The sequence below is a fragment of the Oppia nitens genome, unplaced genomic scaffold (assembly GCF_028296485.1).
Source record: "Oppia nitens isolate AA-2021 unplaced genomic scaffold, nextdenovo-longstitch-racon4-pilon3 scaffold4_pilon_pilon_pilon, whole genome shotgun sequence".
NCBI classification, from domain to species: domain Eukaryota; kingdom Metazoa; phylum Arthropoda; class Arachnida; order Sarcoptiformes; family Oppiidae; genus Oppia; species Oppia nitens.
The window spans coordinates 4,076,446-4,097,058 of NW_026533232.1; the positions used below are offsets into that span (position 1 = coordinate 4,076,446).

General features: G+C 27.3%; 4 protein-coding genes across 5 annotated transcripts; 2 read left to right on the forward strand and 2 right to left on the reverse strand.

The window, feature by feature from the left end:
• The first annotated feature begins 5,499 nt into the window (after nucleotides 1-5,499).
• Nucleotides 5,500-9,718, forward strand: LOC128960492 (neuropathy target esterase sws-like). Its single transcript, XM_054306588.1, has 2 exons — nucleotides 5,500-5,893; nucleotides 5,964-9,718. The coding sequence occupies exons 1-2, from the start codon at nucleotides 5,620-5,622 to the stop codon at nucleotides 9,554-9,556; spliced, it is 3,867 nt and encodes a 1,288-aa protein (XP_054162563.1). The 5' UTR covers nucleotides 5,500-5,619; the 3' UTR covers nucleotides 9,557-9,718.
• Nucleotides 9,719-9,816: 98 nt separating this feature from the next.
• Nucleotides 9,817-13,116, reverse strand: LOC128960495 (leishmanolysin-like peptidase). Of its 2 annotated transcripts, none has more exons than XM_054306591.1 (11): nucleotides 12,843-13,116; nucleotides 12,574-12,702; nucleotides 12,422-12,504; nucleotides 12,243-12,363; nucleotides 11,988-12,181; nucleotides 11,613-11,931; nucleotides 11,442-11,549; nucleotides 11,240-11,316; nucleotides 10,664-11,165; nucleotides 10,143-10,295; nucleotides 9,817-10,069 (listed from the first exon to the last, which is right to left on the reverse strand). In XM_054306591.1, exons 1-11 carry the CDS (start codon nucleotides 12,996-12,998, stop codon nucleotides 9,884-9,886), a joined length of 2,028 nt encoding a protein of 675 aa, XP_054162566.1. In that variant the 5' UTR covers nucleotides 12,999-13,116; the 3' UTR covers nucleotides 9,817-9,883. The 2 variants fall into 2 exon arrangements, with proteins under 2 accessions (XP_054162566.1, XP_054162565.1); XM_054306590.1 differs by having other exon boundaries at nucleotides 10,625-11,165.
• A 132-nt stretch (nucleotides 13,117-13,248) lies between these two features.
• Nucleotides 13,249-18,714, forward strand: LOC128960493 (glutamine-dependent NAD(+) synthetase-like). Its single transcript, XM_054306589.1, has 3 exons — nucleotides 13,249-13,336; nucleotides 16,402-16,670; nucleotides 16,733-18,714. Exons 2-3 carry the CDS (start codon nucleotides 16,418-16,420, stop codon nucleotides 18,685-18,687), a joined length of 2,208 nt encoding a protein of 735 aa, XP_054162564.1. The 5' UTR covers nucleotides 13,249-13,336; nucleotides 16,402-16,417; the 3' UTR covers nucleotides 18,688-18,714.
• A 62-nt stretch (nucleotides 18,715-18,776) lies between these two features.
• Nucleotides 18,777-20,597, reverse strand: LOC128960496 (myb-like protein X). Its single transcript, XM_054306592.1, has 5 exons — nucleotides 20,308-20,597; nucleotides 19,974-20,249; nucleotides 19,721-19,876; nucleotides 19,179-19,652; nucleotides 18,777-19,106 (listed from the first exon to the last, which is right to left on the reverse strand). The coding sequence occupies exons 1-5, from the start codon at nucleotides 20,441-20,443 to the stop codon at nucleotides 18,826-18,828; spliced, it is 1,323 nt and encodes a 440-aa protein (XP_054162567.1). The 5' UTR covers nucleotides 20,444-20,597; the 3' UTR covers nucleotides 18,777-18,825.
• Nucleotides 20,598-20,613: the final 16 nt, after the last annotated feature.

A 20,613-nucleotide genomic window follows, 5' to 3' on the forward strand; every position in this document is an offset into this window, starting at 1 on the left:
AAAGTTTTATTTTCTAAAACTATTGAAAAAAATGTTATTTTTTAATTTTAAGACAAACTTGAATGGATGAACACAGCATCTAAAAACTATACTCCAAAAACCATCACTTATTTATATGGATTAGCAAACTGTGCAAACAGTGTTACCTGTGTTGGGGCTGTTTGTGGGGCTGTTTGTTAAGCCTAACAGTCATAGAGTGTCTGACTGTTTGCCATTTGCGCACAATTTGGTCACACATTAGTTATGTTTGACATATTCACTGCATTTCATAAAAATTTCATTTAATTTCTAGCTTTGCATCTCTTCTTTTAAATTGACATTTATTTATACATTATATTATATTTATTTATATATACTGTAAATACAATTATTATTTCATTTAAAGTTTCCATAGTAATTGATTTACATTTATATTATTTCAAGTTTAAGATTATCAAATAAATCTTATTAAATAAGTTAATAATAATTTATACACACATAAACATATAAAGTGTAAAAAGTATTATTATTTATATTATTTACAAGTTTTAAACAATATATAATCTAATAAATAAGTTATAAATAATTTATAATAATATTAAATTCGTTAACCAAAATGATTAAAAAAATATTTTTAAATAATTGGATATTTAATTTTATAATACAATATTTATATATAATTTATATAATATTATAGCGGTAACGGTACTAAAAATCTTAACTACGATTATTGGATGTTTGTTTTTATAATAAAATTATATAATCTTCAAATAAATCAGGAAATTAAATACATATATTAGTTAACAAATAGTATTAAATTCATTGACTTTGTATAAGGATTTTCCGCTAAATATTTTTAAGTTTTTTAATCTTTGTTTTGATTTATTTGAATGACATGTTTGGGACCCAAATCCAGTTCAGGTGACACTTGTTTTCAGGTATTCCCCAAACTTTATGGCGGTTTTCCCATAAACCGGTCCAATCATATAAAGGATTGTCATATATATTATATATATATTAAACACTTTCATTTTTTCCATCAATTTGAATAGTATTTTATCATTTTATATTAATTTTAATGTTATTAATAATGTTTTTACATATTTATTGGTTATAAACATTCCATATAAACATTATTTACTGATTTGTTTTCAAGTTTTATTTCTACAATAATATTTTTGAAATATTTTAGCAGCAATAAAAATATATACACTATTTCAATATTTGATTGTAAGTGTGATAATATACCGTATTTGAATAATTCAAATAAATTAGTTGAAAATAATTTATTATACTAACTTATTAATTTAATGTAATATTTATACAATACCTTAAAAATTATTTGATAAAAATTTAATATAAGAAACATTTTACTAAACAAGACATTAAAAATAAATTACTTATCTTAAGTTTATTAATATAATTAGTATTATTTTTTCTTAATTAAACTTCTGATTACTGCAATTATTGCAGATATTTAATAAAATTACTCAAATCGTAATAACATTAATATAAAATAAGGTATATTACAAAAATATCTAATAAACAAACTAAATAACAATCAATTCCACAATAATTACAATATAACTTATTGTCAAAAAATGATTATATTATAAAAAATGAAATATTTTATTTAAATAGTGTTTTATAACTTGAATTTTGAAAATTTATTTATTTATAATACAGTATTATTTATGCAGTTTTAGAAATATTAACAAAAGTAATATTTTCAAATTATGACTATTTATTAAATAAATTAAATAATTATTACTCTTATTAACAATAATTAATAAATGCTTAGAAATGGGAAATAGAACTACAATTAGAATAAACTGATGAAATGTATTGTTATTACTATAAAATTAAATAAAAACAATTTCATGTTTATATACATAGTTTTTATTATATTAAATATCGAAATTTTAACATTTTATCAACTTATTAATAGGTTTGTTAAGTCATATTACTCTAAAACTATTTAATATATTTAAAAATGCTAAAAGAAGTGTAAAATAATTTCTAATTAAGTATAATTTAGATTCAACAGAATTCTCATTTAGTTTATAAATATCATACATCCCTGAGCTATCATAACAGTGCTAATATAAAATCAAAGCACTATAATCATTGTATTTGTGACAAAAACCATAGTTATAAGTAAAATATTTTTTGTTTTATTCTCATCAGTTTAAAAGTTATAACCAAAAAACCATTGTCACCTAATTTGAAAGTGATTTTATGTTTCATATATATTTCAATATTACATATGAAAATTATTTAATAATTTTATCTCATAATACGTTTCCTTAACAATACAACAGATCCGTCACACTATTATTACTTTTATTTCAAAAAAAAAATCTTTACAGTTAATTTAATTAAAATAATATAACAGATTTTTTATTTTAAAAGTTAAAAATTTTAGGTTTTAATAATCAAAATAATTTTATTTTGAATTTTTGAGATATTATACCCTTAACTAACATACCGGTGCGGTTAGAGTTGGCAAATAAAATAATAGATAAATTTCTGTTTATGGGATCCCATATTAACTTTGTTGTCTCGATATTTGTTATTTTGAAACAATTCATTATAAATATAAATATTAACTAAAATTTATTATTAGTATTTTAGTTAATATTCTAATTTTTTTTAAAATTTACTTTACAATATAAAATTTTACAAAAACTATAATTATAATTAGATAATTATATTAATTTTATAAATAATAATCCCATTAATGCCATTAATTATAAATTAAATTCACTATACCTACCTAGGCTAATTTCAATTCAACTAATCTAATAGTAGTGTTTAGTGTATATTATATATCATTAGTACAGTATTACAATAGTTATAGATATGGGGATCCCATAGTACTGTATAATATTAAAGTTAAATTTATATTGAAAATTATTCATATTATATGAGAAATTCTATTTATTATTAAATGTATTATTATTATCATTTATAGGTGCGATAATATATGAATAAAAAATAATTATAAAGCCTATAATATTTCAATAAATCGTAAAAAATATTCCTAAAAAACTAGTATTATTACCCATTATATACCTGATTTATATTAATTATTTTTTAAATATATCAATATTTTATTATTAAACATAATATAATAAAATGTTTGTGAATATGTATTCACGTGGATCTACTCAACAATCCTTACATTTGATCATAAAATGTAGTGATTATGTGTTTGATTTGACATTTTGCTAATTTACTAATAAATTATTAATTTTAGAGTTTTCACAGAATCACTAAAATTTTTGAACTAATTTTAGTGATCAAGTAATTTGTGAATCAGAAAGTCAAGACCTAATACTCATGAGTGTTATGGTATAACTTGATTGCTTTGGACATCACAGACAATGTCTTAACAATTACTTTAACAACAACAACAATATACAGTATATAACGTATATTAATATCATTATACTCTACTGTATAGCATAAAATTTAAATTAAATAATTTAATATTATTATATTTTTAAATGATTTTTAAACACTAGTTTAAAAAAATTCATTAAAAACTCAATATTTTAACTTATATTAAAATTGTCATTAATTTTAATAATTTTATATTTAAAGTAATCAAATTATTTTATAATTATAAATTAGTTATACCATCGATATGTCCCATGAAATCATAATAATCATACAAAAAAAATATTTTCATTATGTTTTTCAAAAAACTAGTCTCACCATTTTTGAAATTAATTTTATAATACATTAATATATATTAAATAAATATATATATATATATTCTTAACAATTGTTAATAAGCAATAAAACCATAATTATTGTTAGTAAATATAAACCAAAATAATTCAATAGTAAACAAATTTTATTGATTACAAATAAATTATTATTCAATTAAGAGTCGACTCAATTTATTAGCTTTTATTTTATAAATATATTGTGTTATAAATCATAATTATTTAGTTTCAATTGAAATGAATGTTTATTTAATAATAATATTTTGCAATAAACTAAAATAAGACATAATTATTATGAGATGATATCATTATTTATGTTTAAATTCAACTGTTTTGTATTAATATAATACCTATAATTTAACAAATATTGATATTTATAACATAAATATGATATTATATGAAATAATATACAAATTTAATAACTATTTTAGGGAATAAATATCAAATTCTGATCAAATATTATTCAATACTTTTATTTTACTTTATAATGACTGTTAAGCAAGGTTTGGATTTTAGGGGTTATAGGATGGGGTAAAATGGAAAAAATCTTTTGAAAAAAATGTTTTGAATTTTGACTTTGTATAATACAATGTACAAAGTATTATACAATTTTTAAAATTAATATATGTTAAAAAATTAATTAGAAATATTTAGTAAAAATATAATTGCTAGAAAATGCAGTATTATTATAATTATCGTTATTTTTAAATAAAAATAATGAGATAATTTAAATAAAAAATAGAAATTTTATAAAAATAATATTAAATCTATATTTGCTATAAAACATGGTGTACTTTGTTTATATCAATGTTTTTAACACTATGTAACGCTAAATATTGTCTGTAAGCCAAATTGGCCATGTATTATACATTGTACAGTATTATACAAACATTTTATCTCTGCCAACACTGTTGTAGAGTAATACAAAAAGTATATAAAATATTGGATTCAATGTACGCCTAATGTTATATACTATACTCTATTAACAATTGCAACAAATTGAAGACATTTGGTTAAAAAATTATTATATCAATTGACTATATATTATATATATATATATAGTATAAGAGTAAAAATTAGTCATAATTTACAATAGTTTTTTAAATAGAAAAATCATAATTAATATTATTTAATAGAAAGAATCTTAAACAGCGACGGCGGCGATGCTATTAATTACAATTATCGGTTCAACAATACGTTGAATTAAAAAGTGACCAAGGGCAATGTTGTAGATAATTTTATACTGGATAAAATTATGATTGGTCATTTTTTAATTAATTGGATGATTTGCCAGATAATTGCAGTCAACTATAATTTATAATTTTTTTAACCAAATGTCTTCAATTTGTTGCAATTGTTTATAGAGTATAGTATATAAATTACAGTTGTAAATTATCTGGCATATATTACAATTAATTAAAAAATGACCAAGTACAATTTTATTCAGTATAAAATTATCTACAACAATGCCCTTGGTCACTTTTTAATTCAATGTATTGTTAAGCAGATAATTGTAATTAATAGCATCGCATTAATATACTATTGTTATCCAAATACTATATAAATGTATTTATAAATAATTTTTAGTTTAAATAATACTACAATTCAATAGTTTATAATACCGTACATTAGTATATAGTATATACGGTATAACAAAATTGTAATATAAAATATAATTTATACTATATTTAAAAAATTTGTTTTGTATTATACAGTAATTATTAAAAGAGACGTTATGTTTGAGTAAAGTATTTGTTTATTAATATTATTTAATTTATACGACTATTGAAAACATAATACGAAATGTTTGATTAAAAATCATATGAAAAACCCATTAATTGTAAAAACAAATGAAATATTTTTTCTTTGAGTGACAATCAAGTGATCACACAATTGATGCACAAAAATGACAGAAACAATGGAGACGTTGTCGACGATAATGAAGTCCTACTTGAATGGCAACCAATACATTGATCCGCAGATATCGTTGTTGTTGTCTGTAGTGGTGGTGTTGATGGCCATTGTGTTCGGGTTTGTGTTCAGAAGTATGCGACCAATGACTCGCATGACTCGAGTCATTCTTCCCGATCCAACACTTCCCAGATTTCGCAAAAGAGATAAAGTAATGTTTTATGGCCGCAAAATGTTAAGATCTGTGCGATCATCACTTCAGGCCACAAGTTTGTTGATCACATGAATATCGATGTCTTCAACATTTGCTTAATATTGTTATTATTATCTTCATTTTAGGCCGACTTCGGGGTAAAAAGCGTCAGATTGTTCTCAGGTTTGCTAAACGACTTCTACATATTAAGAAAGACCAGCCGTTGACACTTCAAGTGAGTGAACCATCGCAAGCATTTCTCGAAGAAGAAATTGGTGATCAATGTGAACAACCGCTTCCTCCAGAAGTGATATATATGTTGAAAAGTATTCGTGTCTTTGGCTTCTTCGATAAGCCGCTATTTCTTGAATTGTGCAAAAATCTAGAGTTCGTGAACGTACCGAAAGGACAGTATTTGTTTACCATCAATGATCCCGACGATAGTATTTTTATTGTCCAAACGGGTCGAATACAAGTGTCAATCAGTGAATTAGACGGAACTGATCTTATTCTAAAAGAAGTGTCAGTCGGAGAATCAATTGCTAGTATGTTATCAGTAATGGATGTCTTGACTGGACATTTGGCTCCATTTAAAACAGTGTCAGCAAAAGCCATTGAGGAAAGTGTTATCATTAGATTACAAGTCACTCTATTTAAGCAATTACTCGACAAATATCCCGAATCATTAGTTCGTGTCGTTCAAGTAATTATGGTTCGCCTTCAAAGAGTTACTTTTACGGCATTACATCATTACTTGGGTCTCACCACTCAATTGCTAAATCCGGGACCAATAACTCGTAGGGCAAATGTAAGCTCTGTAGTTCACACATTACACGCACTTCCCAGTGGTTCCAGTCCTCCAAAAACCAGTCCATCGCGTACTACAAATTATCCATCTCTTCAACATTCACTTTCTTATTCTGGTACAGAATCTTCAGATTTAAAACAAGTTTTGAAAGAATTTGCTAAAAACGAAGGAAAAGATTTAGATCAACAAACAGAAGACTTAACTACAAGTGATAAAACAATAATTGAAAGAAAACGATCAGAGGGTGAGTCCCCCCGTCGACTAAAATTAATTAATACATACTATTGTCAATTGCCTGAGAATCAAAAGAAACGCCGGCGCTCTCTAGTCTCTAATGAAAATCCAATTCAAGGTCTAACCGATGATGAGATCTTCAATCTTGCTGTTGAAGGACTACTTCAGCATTTGAATATTGATGACGAAGAATTGGTTAAAAAGAAATTAGTAGTCAAAGAATATAATGCAGGAGTTTGTCTCACCAGTGAAGATACACACGAAGAGAATAACTTGTTTTATGTGTTGTCTGGTTCTATAATAGTGACACAAAAGTCCATCGATAAAGACGAAGAAAATAATTTATATATTGTATATCCGGGAGAAATAGTGGGCGCACTCTCTGTAATTACAGGAGAGCCGTCTCTCTTCACAATTAAGATACGACAGTCCTGTAAAGTAGGAGTTATTACTAAGGATAACATTTACGATATACTAACTGAATATCCAAAGTCTGTATTACATTTGGCTCACGCAGTGGTCCGACGATTATCACCTTTTGTTAGACAAATAGATTTTGCATTGGATTGGATTCATTATGAGTCCGGTCGTGCCATTTATAGACAGGGAGACAAATCTGACTGCACTTATATTGTCTTAAGTGGTCGTTTGCGTTCAGTTATTACTCGACCAAATGGTAAGAAAGAGTTAGTTGGCGAATATGGTAAGGGAGATCTTTTAGGACTTGTTGAAGTGATCACTCAAACTCAACGTTCGACAACTATTATGGCCGTAAGAGACTCAGAATTGGCTAAACTTCCGGACGGACTCGTGGAGGCAATTAAAATAAAATATCCAGTGGTTGTCACACGACTTATTCACCTTTTAGGACATAGACTTTTGGGAAGTTTACACCATATGCCCGGTCAACACAGTTTACATACATTATCCGCAACAGATATGGGCGGTCGTCCAACGGGTTCTAACTTTACAACTGTTGCTTTATTGTCTGTGACCAATGATGTACCTCTTCAAGCATTTTCAATGGAGTTATATCACGCATTAACATCTATTGGACCCGTTTCTCATTTGACATCAGAGTTTGTCAGAAAATTATTGGGACCGACAGCTCTTGAGAAACAATCCGAATATAGACTGTGCTCGTGGTTGGGGCAACAGGAAGACCAACACCGCATTGTTCTCTATCAATGTGACTCTCACTTCTCCACTTGGACTCAGAGATGCATCAGACAAGCGGATTGTATTTTAATGATAGGATTGGCAGATCAGGAACCAACTGTTGGTGACGTTGAGAAACAGTTGGAACACTTAGCCATTCGAACACAAAAAGAATTAGTTTTACTCCATAAACCAGATTCGCTTAAACCACAAAATACAGTTCTATGGCTTAACATGAGATCCTGGTGTTCATCACACCATCACATTAGATGTCCTAAAAGAATGTTTACAAAGAGATCACTTGCGAAGACTAAAGAAATTTACGCTTCAATCTTCAATAACCCGCCATCTATTCACTCAGACTTTTCACGTTTAGCGAGATTTCTTACCGGAACTTCAATTGGTTTAGTATTAGGAGGCGGTGGAGCCAGAGGTGCAGCACATGTAGGTATGATTAAGGCTATTACAGAAGCAGGAATACCCATTGATATGGTTGGTGGTGTCAGTATTGGCGCATTCATGGGTGCTCTTTGGTGTCAAGAGAACAATATTACAACATTTACTCAAAAGGCCAGAGCCTGGTCTCATGGCATGACTTCATATTGGAGTCAAATACTGGATCTAACATATCCAGTGACCGCTATGTTTACCGGTCATGCATTTAATCGTCACATTTATGAAGTTTTTAATGAGAGACAAATTGAAGATTTATGGCTTCCATACTTTACAGTGACTACTGATATTACAAGTAGTTGTCCTCGAATTCATAGACACGGATCACTTTGGCGATATGTGCGCTCAAGTATGTCTTTATCTGGATATCTACCCCCTCTTTGTGACCCTATGGATGGTCATCTACTATTAGATGGTGGATATGTCAATAATTTACCAGCAGATGTAATGCGTGATGTGATGGGTGCCGAAACAATTTTGGCCATTGATGTCGGCAGTCAAGATACGGCAGATATGACCAATTATGGCGACACTTTGAACGGTTGGTGGCTATTGTGGAAGCGTTGGAATCCCTTTTCCAAACCCGTTAGAGTACCAAATTTGCCTGAAATTCAGTCGCGTTTGGCTTATGTTAGTTGTGTCAAGTTATTAGAAGAAGTCAAACAAAGCGATTATTGTACTTATATTAGACCACCAATTGATAAATACAAGACTTTACAATTTGGCAGTTTTGATGAGATTATGGAAGTGGGACTCAATCACGGAAAGGTGTTATTTTCAGCCATGCGTTTGGCTGAACAAAAATCATTACATTCACTCTTGCATAAGGAACGGTCTAAAGTCTATCACAGACAGGGACTGGCCGTTCAAAATCACGCCTCGTTTACTGATTTAGCTGAAAGAGTATGTAAGATAAAGACGCCTAACAATAATAAATTGAATTTAAGTCTAACTCAAATCGATGACATCTCTGAAGACGATGACGAGTATGTCTCTGAACCCGATATGCTTAACATTGGAACCGATACGGACACAGATTCCGCACCAAAAACATTGAAACACAGAAAGATTAGTACAATGTTCTGATTTTTCTGTGTTTTAATGGTTTGTTTATTTTTGAACTCATTTTTATAATTTTAGATTTTAATTAATGTTATCTTAATAATTATAAATAACAACTAAGAATTTATATAAAATTTATACAATAGAGATATGTGTATTATTTGATATTTTTCTTAATAAAAACTATAATAATTTAAGGGAAAAAATTATATTTAAAATATCACTTTTTTATAGGATTTGCCAAACAAAATGATAATATGGAAGTGCAGTTAAGTAAAACCGGTATTTAAATAATTATTTGATTTAAATAACAAAAAACATTAAAATAACATTTATATGATATAAAAACAATCAAATTATTGGTCGACTTTGATTGTGAACATGGATTATAAAACTTAATACTATTAAACAAATCACAGATATATCATTTGGCGTATTTAGTCGATCACTACAACACTTTAAATAATGTCTTTTATATGATTTTATATTCTTCTCAATCTTACGAATCTCATTAGTAGTCATTTCAGAAGTACATTGCTGTCCAAAAATTTTATCAATATTTCTAATATTAACAATTGTTTTACAAATATTTGTCTAAATTAAGACATACCTGACAAACCTGTTGACAAGGAGGACATATAATAGTCCCGATATGCAGCCAATCATTTGCATAGAGTTGTACTTTGAGTGGTTGATTGGCATAATAACAGGTATATGTTTGGTTTAATATCAGCACATGTAATAAGCCGTCATCGCATTTATACTATAGTACAGTATATTGTTATTCAATGAATAAATGGTATAAAATATAAAGTAGAAAATCATTTGAAAAAACTATTTGTTTTTTTGCCAAAACTGTTAATAAAATAGAGCTAAAACTACTGTATATATTACTGTTATCTGGTTTCGTGGAAAGTATTGTCTTAAATAACATCTGTAGACATATCTCTCTAAAACTAAGTAATTCAGTTATTTTGTATAAAAAATACTACAAATTACAGGCAATTGTCAGTAATTGAAACATTTTTGATATTATAAACAAAAATAGTTATTTTGCAATTTATCTTTATAAACAAAATTATAATGTCTTACTTTATAGCAACCACTGCCCCAGTGCTGCCATTGTCTAACCTGATGACAGTTCCTCTCTTCCCACATTTGGTGGTTATGATTGAAGCACTTGGAGTTTGAACCATAATATTCGAGCGCAAAATTTTTATCAGGTATTGGATTATTCTCTTGGTATAGACATTTGGATCCGCGAACCACCACATCATTCAATTTCCAGGTAAACTCCTGTATATAGGGACAAAAATCTGCTAAATTTACGGAACCGCCATATCTTGAAGTGTCATCTCGATTGATAACACTGGGAATGTAATCAAAATTTTGGAATTTAGGCAATAAATCTGATGAATATTCCATTAGATTACATAACGCCACAGCATCTCTATTATCGGTGCACTCCGTTTCTAACGGATCTCTCTTGACTTTATCACAAAATGGATGAATACTATCACCTCTGGAGCGTCTAAAGTCAATCCAATGTTTGCAACTTTTCTGAGCAAAATCACAGCCAAGATTTTTGCCCCATTCCAGTGGTTGGGCCATATCATAGTTAGGGATGTACCAACTTTTCATTAAAAAAACATTTTTTATAAAAATTATTATTTGTTATATTAAATTAACTTAATAATAAACAAATACCCGGTATCTTCCATAAGAGCTAAAGTAATTCGAGAATAAACGGGATTTTGTGTATGAGTTCCAGTCATGGCTTCATTCTATTTAATTAATTAATATATTTTACTATTTTATAAAAAAAACATTATTACCGTAATTATCATATCAATAAAATATTTAAATTATAAAATTATAACAAAATAGAAACGTATATAAAAATCATTACTTCAAAAACTCTTTTTTCCCAATGAGTCAAATGAGTGCCATCTTCGCCCTGATCTTCAAGTTCTGCCCCTTCGAGTTCAGAACAATTGAAATGTTTGCGAACTTCTTCCTATTAGTCATAACAATAGTAAAGTAAGTCATCAGACAATAACTATACTTAATAATTGCTTACAACAACTTTAGGCGTAACAATCATATGAATAGTTTTTCTAACAGATCCGTTACGAACTTTCCAATCGAGTCTATCTATTTGTCTAATTATATTATCACTCCATTGCGGAGCTTTTAGGTTACGGCTAATCACAGGTTTGCCATTTCTTCCTCGAGAACTTAAAGGTTCGCCATTTTTGTCGCGAAAATATGCGTAAAGAGAGACTGAAAACCCTAACGCATGAAGAATCTCATGTTTTACAGTTGATAATAATGTTTCCAAATCCTGTGGTTTTGTTGATATTGAATTTGGACATAGATTTGCGTGACCAGCAATTGGTCTAAAATATATAATCATTTTATTTTAAAGAATTATTAAATATGTTTATTCATATACCTGTCGAGAGCTGCTTCTTGTTGACAATGAGCCGCATAAGCAACAGTATGTCCTTTATTACACCTATCTGTCTGCATAGCAGACACATAGAAAACAAAATCAGTATCTTTAATGCCGTTTCCAATTTCAGGCCAATTGTTATTTTCGCTAAATATTTTACATTTTCTTCCGTTAATATCACAAACGCGACAAACCTGTAATTTATGAATCAATTGTTTACAATTGACTAAAATTTCTAAATAATTAATAAACTACCTCTAAGTGATCTTCTGGAACAATCACTTCACCACAAGTAGTAATGTTTTCACATCTGTCAACACAGTACTGATGAGGAGGATCTGAGTTGGGAAAGAATGCCTGATTGTTGGGACATTTGCTGTCAACATATATCATATAATTATATAAATAACACTTCAATAATCAATTAATATTACCGATTGAGTCTAATTGGGACGTGAAGTGGTTTCACATTCAATGCTTTCTGCCAATAGTCAAGAGCTTGAGGTAGAACTGTGTTCTGTTACCACAAAAGTATTGCATTTATTGTAATCACATTAATATAAAATGAAATACTATTTTGCTTTACATTAATAATCATAAACTTCTCGATAGGAATCCTTCGGACACTCGAGTCGTAGAAGACTTTGATCCGTAACGGTTGGTCTGTATTGCGCTTATGGATTACATGCCTGTCCTCCAGATGAATATGGCTAACCTTTTAAAAAATTCAAAGTAATTAAAATTGTTTCACTAAACAATTGTATGTCATATTAAATATTATTTTATTTGTTTAATATTTTGTCACCAATTGATATGACTATTAAAATATTGTAAACAATTTGTGTCAACTAATACCTCATGAGGTGACGGCGGTTCATGTGAACAGAGACGATGTGATGGATATGTTGGATATGTTGGATGTGTTGGATGTGTTGGATGTGCCACAAGTGACAGTTGATGATTGTCTACAATGTGTATCACAACTATAGATACCATTAAGTGATATAACATTTCAAATGTCAATCATTTGATTCATGTTTACAAACAACTCATACATTAAACTAACTGTCAGTCAATCAACTAATAACAGACTCATTGACTCATAGACTGTATTGACTGACTTGTGTTAGACTTTATGAATACAATTGAATGCATTGACGTCAACACAACACATGATTGGCCATCACTTGTGTAATGTATTGTCAAAACACGATTGCATTCAACACTAATACACTATATTTGTCTAAACATTGAATTATTATTACAGTATTTAATCAAATGTTACCACAATTGACATTAAATATAACTATTGTTGACTTTATATGTATAGTTGATTTATATTGATTAATGTAAGTTAAGTAATTTTTTTATTTCAATATATTTTATTACTTTAATTATATAAATATATAATTATTTTATTTTGTTTATATTTATGAAATTTGATGGATTACATCATTGATAATATTAATATAAATATAATATTTATTTTTACAATACTAATATAAATTAGATTAAAGTATATTGATGATAAATTGATGATAAATTGATGATAAATTGATGATAAATTGATGATAAATTGATGATAAATTGATGATAAATTGTCATAATTTCTATAATATTGTATATGATTTTATACATAATTGATATATTTTACTACATATTTACAGTATATTGCATAAAATCTCGGCTATTTACTACTACCACTAAAAGTGGTATAACTTTAAATATAAAAAATATAGAAAGGGGTGATATATATCATTGGAAAGGTTTTTAAATACACTTTCCAATGATAATAAACACACCATTCCTAATAGTGAGAGCAACTATTGAAAGTCCGCCCGAAAACATGCCAACCGAAAAAAATAGGAGTAGTGTATGTGCTCTACACATAAATCACTGCTATTGCCCCCACCATCGCTAAAATACCCGAAATTATTATATATGTATATATGATATTTTATATTACTTTATATGCGATATTGATATGCCCAAGGTCTTAATAATAGCATATACTGTACTGTAATGTATATTCCCTTAGTGAGCTTAATAGCTTAATTTTTTTAAAAATAGCCTATGTAGCTTAATATGTATAATTAAATTTCTACCACGTTGAAATTATATAGTATATATTATATATTATATTGTAAAGTATATGTAATATACAATACATATACTTTACAATATAATAATGTAATAAAAGCTAACATTTTTGTCACAATATTTTTATGTAAACAGTTATACAAATTTTATTGTCAAAAACTAATCTTTTAGTTCTAAAAATATTAAATATAATATTTATAAAATAAATAATAATTAATATGTTTTTTGTTAATATTTATACAAATATTTGTAAATTTATGTATAATTTGGTGAAAATGTTAATATTCTTTTTTTATTAAAATTTTCTGTTTATATGAGTATGTATTTTTGAGCAAGATAAATTATCTGTATAATATACACTGTATATGACATATAGTATATGTTATTAAATACAACTATTCATTTAACTTTCATAAATTTATTTTTATTTGCTAAACATTGAATATAAATTTTTTGGTTACTTTAGTACAATGGTGTAAGATTAAAATAATTATAATATTAAAATATATACTTTATTTTAAACATTCAAAAGTATTAAACTTAAATTTTTAAACTGTGCTTAAAATGTATTATTAGCGATAAATTTGTAACCAATTAATCCATAACTTTTATATTAATTTTATGATTTTTTAAAAATTTGTGTTTTATATTTAATAATAACAACAACACTTTCTTATTATGACAATTATTAATATACCGGTACAAGTAATTTACAATTTATATTACAATCTTTACTATTTAATAAAAGTAGTTATAATTAAACAAAGTTAGTCCAAATAAATTACTAAATATTTTAGTCAATTTAATTTTTATTTGCTAATAAATCTATAAATATTAGAGCAATTATTACGTTATATCAACACTTATATATAATTAGTAAAAATTTGATAAATATTTATTTATTATATGATAAATAAGTTTTATTTACTATATACTAATTGTTAAGTACTATAAATTTTTATTGTATTTGTTTATAATTCTAAATAGTTAAGTAAATTAATATTTTATATATTGATACATAAATTATATAATTGTATATAAGTGCCTGTATTTAATTTTAAAGTTTTAACATTTATATTTCAAAACAATTTTTATAGAATAATTACATTACTTTAAGCTATCAATGTTATAGTATTTTTACTTTATAAATATTCACAAAAATAATTTCTTAAAAGTAATATAAGTTGTATATTAATCTTGACATCAATTACTAATAATAATTATTATGTGATAAATTTTTATATGAAAATCTAATTTTCAATAAGTTCGCAAAATATAATTAATTTTATAAATGTGTATAAAGGTATAATTTATAAAAATTATTACAAAATAATATAGATTTGTCATTCTTATAAAATGTTAAAATTTTGATTTTTGTAACAAGCAAGCTTATTTTATTCTAAATTATATAATATTGAAATTATTATAGAATTATTTAAAATATAATTTGGATTTCACTTAATACTTAAAATTGATATAAAGTTATCACAAGATATTTGTTATGACATTAATACAAATATCTCATATTCAGAGCTGTGTTATTGTTTTAAACTATTTTTTGTCTAATTTTTTGTTAATGATTAGAATTATTGAAAGAACTTACAATATTACACGATATTTAATACTTTATATAAATAATACTTAATATTGCATTACAATTGATATTTTTTTATTTAAAATTTAATTTTAAAATAAACTTTATAATGAGATATTATAACAGTATATTCAAATACTCTACTAATCGTACATTATTATAATTAACTGATATGTGTTTAACTGTTTTTTAATTTAATCGTATGATATTTATGTTATATACATATTTCAATAAAAATATAAATTTATGCATTTATTAATCAATATCGGGAACAAACAAAAATTTGTTATCATTTTCAAAAATCTATTTTTAAATGAATTGTTTTGATTAAATTTTAGCAATTAATTTAACATCAATTTTATACTCTTTAAGTTAAGTGTTTAATTAATATAAGTTCTAATGTGTTAGAAATCAAAAACTAATCAACTAATCATAACACTGTTTTTAATTATTGTATTTCACAATATCACTTAATAATAATAGAAAATAAACTTTTGAATCAATTGTTTTCCTTATTAAATCAAAATTAATTAATTAAATAGTGATAAATAGTTTATATAAAACAAATCTTATAATACAAGTGAAGTATTTGAGTGCAAATAAATTGTGATAAAAAGTTTGGATTAATGACGTATAGAGTCATAAGTATATTGAAAGTAAATGCTATTTAAAGTATAACAATATTTTGTGATTTTTGTTTTTTGTTTGATTTTTTGTTAGATATAAAGTTTTGAAAATGTCTCGCATAGGAGTAGCCGTTTGCGCTTTAAATCAGTTATCTCTTGATTTTGATGGAAATTATAATAGAATTATACAAAGTATTAAAGAGGCCATAGATTTGGGAGCAGTTGTTAGAGTTGGTCCCGAACTCGAGATTCCCGGTTATGGCTGTGAAGATGCCTTCTATGAGTTGGACACAACTTACCACTCGTGGCAAGTATTGGCACAAATCATTGAACATGACTTTAAGAATATTATCATAGATATTGGTATTTCATTTATTTGATTGAATTTATTTATTTATAATTATAAATATAATTAATATATTAAGGAATGCCAATCATAAAGGATTCAGCACTTTATAACTGTCGCGTTCTTCTATTAAATTCTCAAATTGTGTTAATCAGACCTAAAACTAGATTAGCATTAAATGGAAATTATAGGGAAAGTCGTTGGTTTAGTGCATGGGATGACGGGTCCAAAGGATTAATGACATGGTATACGTTGCCATCATTTATAACAGCAATCAATGGACAACTTAGGGCTCCATTTGGTGATAGAGCTGTTCTCGAACTGTCCCTAAATTCGAGTTCACATTCAATGGCCACTTCTTCTACATTCAGAATTGGATTTGAGATCTGCGAGGAATTATGGCATTCAGATGCACAGCATATCAATCTGTTTGGCCAACGAGGCTGTCATCTTATACTAAACAGTTCGGCCTCTTATTGGGAAATCCGGAAACTGACGCGTGTTATGAGTCTAATGAAAACAGCGACCATTAAGTCGGGCGGTGTCTATGCCTTCTCTAATATGATTGGTTGTGACGGCGGCGGACGGCTTTGTTTCTATGGTCGCAGTCTTGTACTTATGAACGGAGAGTTGCTTACAATGACAAGTGATAGACAAAACTTTTTCAGTGAAGTTCAAACAGCCATCGCTTATATCGATCCAAACGATGTCACGCAATACAGACTTCAAAATAATATTAAAACACAAACCCATAAAACAATCGGAAATAATCTAATATTTGACTCTTTGAACGGAAATAACTATAATAATTGTGATTTAGATGTGGAAAATGTTATTACAATTAATATAAAAAATTTCAATGCAATGCAATCTAATAAATATCAACACAACCCAAGTATTATAAATCACATCAATTTAATCCCTGAACAGGAAATAATGCTTTACTGTTCACTCTGGCTCTGGGATTATCTGAGACGTTGTCTTAAGAGAGGAATGGAAGGCTTTATCGTACCATTAAGTGGTGGACTGGACTCTAGTTCTGTTGTATGTCTTGTCTATTCTCTCTGTACTTTACTATACGAACAAATTGTGGGTAAAAACAAACAAATCATTGATTATTTTAAAATCTTATACAAAGATGAAAATATTGTTGAAAAGATTCACTCGCCTCAAGACATTTGTAATAAACTCTTGAAATGTGTTTATTTGTCCACAAGATATTCAGGTCAAGACAGCTATGATAGAGCACTGAGTTTATCTCAAAGTGTTAACTGTCGCTTCTTTTCACATAATTTTGATGATATTTTTAAACTTATGGTAAATTCAGTTCCGACTGAAACCAAAGTTAATGAAAATGTTGTGACACTTCAACAACAAAATCTTCAGGCAAGACTCAGAATGGTTTTAACATATTATATGAGTGAAGGCAAGAGACTGGTGTTGGCCACCGGCAATGTTGACGAAGCTTTGGTCGGATATCTTACCAAATATGACTGCTCTTCAGCAGATCTTAATCCAATTGGTTCTATCAGTAAAAATGATTTAAAAAATTTTATGTGTTTTTGTAAAGATTTTATTCCCGATAAAAACAATGCCATTAACAGAATAATTAATGCCATTCCAAGTGCAGAGCTTACCGGTGAGGATCAAAAAGACGAAGAAGATTTGGGATTAACTTACGATGAATTAAGTATTTTTGGAAAATTAAGAAGAGGTCAGTTCGGTACTTATGGTCCGTACGGTATGTTCTGTAAGATATGGGATGAAAGAAACAGTCAATACATAAGTTCTGCCATTAAATGCACAAATGGAAAGTTGACTCCAGAAATGATTGCAACAAAAGTTAAAAGATTTTTCACATTATATGCCAATAATCGTCACAAACAAACAGTATTAACGCCAGCATTACATTCAGAGACCTATTCACCCGATGACAACCGTTTCGATCAAAGACAGTTCCTCTTTGATTCCGATTGGAAGTTCCAATTCAGACAAATAGATTCAAGAATTATGCAAATTAATCAAACAAACTAATCAATCAATTTGTTTGTCATTTTATTAAAATTTAATTAAATTTATTATATGAAAAATATGTCTGAATGTGATATAAAAATTTAATAATTTTTAAGAAATGTACCAAACATTTACAGTATTATAATAATTCATTAAAAATCAATCATTTTTTGATTTTCTTTTATCATATTTATTGCTGTCTTCGGGTACAATATCTGAAACTTTTTGCCCAAAACTAAAGCCAAATAATCCGAATCCTTGATTTGAGTTTTCATTTGCTGGTTTGTGTTGAGGTTTGGAAGATATATCTAATTGATTGCATTTATTCTCTCCTTTTGCTTCGTTTTCAACCATTGCTGCCAATTGCTCGGGTGTCGGCGCGCCTATAGCTGTGTCCACAACCGATGTCACGTTATCAACAATAGAAGTGAGTCCACTCCCTGAAGATTACAGTAATTGTGAGTAAAATTTTTTTAAGCGCAGGTAAGTCAAGACAAAAATATCAGACATACCTACTTGTGATGTGATTGATGCGGCACTCGATAGTAAACTGTTTGAATCAAATGACCAGCTGTTTGATGCCTTACTCACGTGACTAACTGTCGTAGATGTGGCAGTCTTTGCGGCCGATTTGATATCACTGAACCAATTATCCCATTTGTTTGTCACTTTTAGATCAGATAATTTATTTAGTACTTCAGCCTTTTTGTCTTCTGAAATTTCTGATTCATTATCATTTGTCTGATCCGTTTGAAGTCTTTCTGCTTTTCGCAATAGTTTTCTACCTTTTATTATATTTGTTTTATCTCTGTATTCATTTTCTTCAATTGTTTTTTCATTTTCATCTTTAATATACTTTTCTTTGACTTCGCTTTTAATTGTTTCTGATGTCAACAATTCTGTTGTTTCTTCGTTCTCATTCTTCTCAATTTCTCTGACGTCTGATTCAATTGTCTTCACGTTTGTTATGAAATCATTATTTTCTTCTATTATTAAATAATTGATTTAAATAATGTATATTTATATTGAAAATAGAAATATAATTTATATTTACCAATAATTTGTTGCGTTTCTTCAGTTTCTACCACTTCTAATATATCTTCATTTATATCCCATCCCTCAGTCTTGTCTTCTTTTATATCAATTTTAGATATACTATCATTAGACTGATCCCCAATCTCTTCAATTGATGAATCACTTAATGTTTGGTCTAATTGTTTGGTTTATATATATTAAAAAACAATTCAATATTTGTCATCAATTTCTTTGTCAAAACAAAATATTAATTAAAGATATAATATATTTACCATTTAAAGTAATTTCTTCAACTTTTGTCTTTTGTATTGAAATATTTGTTTTTCGGTTAACTTTTCGTCCTTTTATAACCACTTTGTCTTTAGATTCAATTGTTTCACTCTTTAGATCACTTTTGGTTGCTTCTGAAATGAGTAGACTATCATTAGTCTTACATTTTTCCAAACCATCACTTAATTTGTTTTCTTGACTTTTGGCAGAAGAGGTTACAGATTGTTGACACAAGTCTTGTAGATCTTCTAAGTTTTCATTTATATTGTGATTGATCTCTGATATCAATTTATATACAAATTAACTTAAATATCATTAAAAATATCAAATAATTACCACTAATTTGTGGTATCTTATCGATCATCGGTTTATCAATTGGTGTCAGTTGCGGATCACCTTTTCTAACGTTAGTCTTACTTATGTCACAATCAAACTCTTCGTCTGCACTCTCGAATTCCTCATCTGAAGACATTGTCAACCAATTGGTAAAAATGCAATCATAAAAGCGATAAAATCTTAAACCAAGAGTTGATCTCAACTAATGGTGAGTCATATGTTTGGCTCAAAACAAATCATTGCTTTGATGTTAAGTCAACTCAAGTCTGTATTTCATTGCATCACATGTTTTGTATGACATCTTTT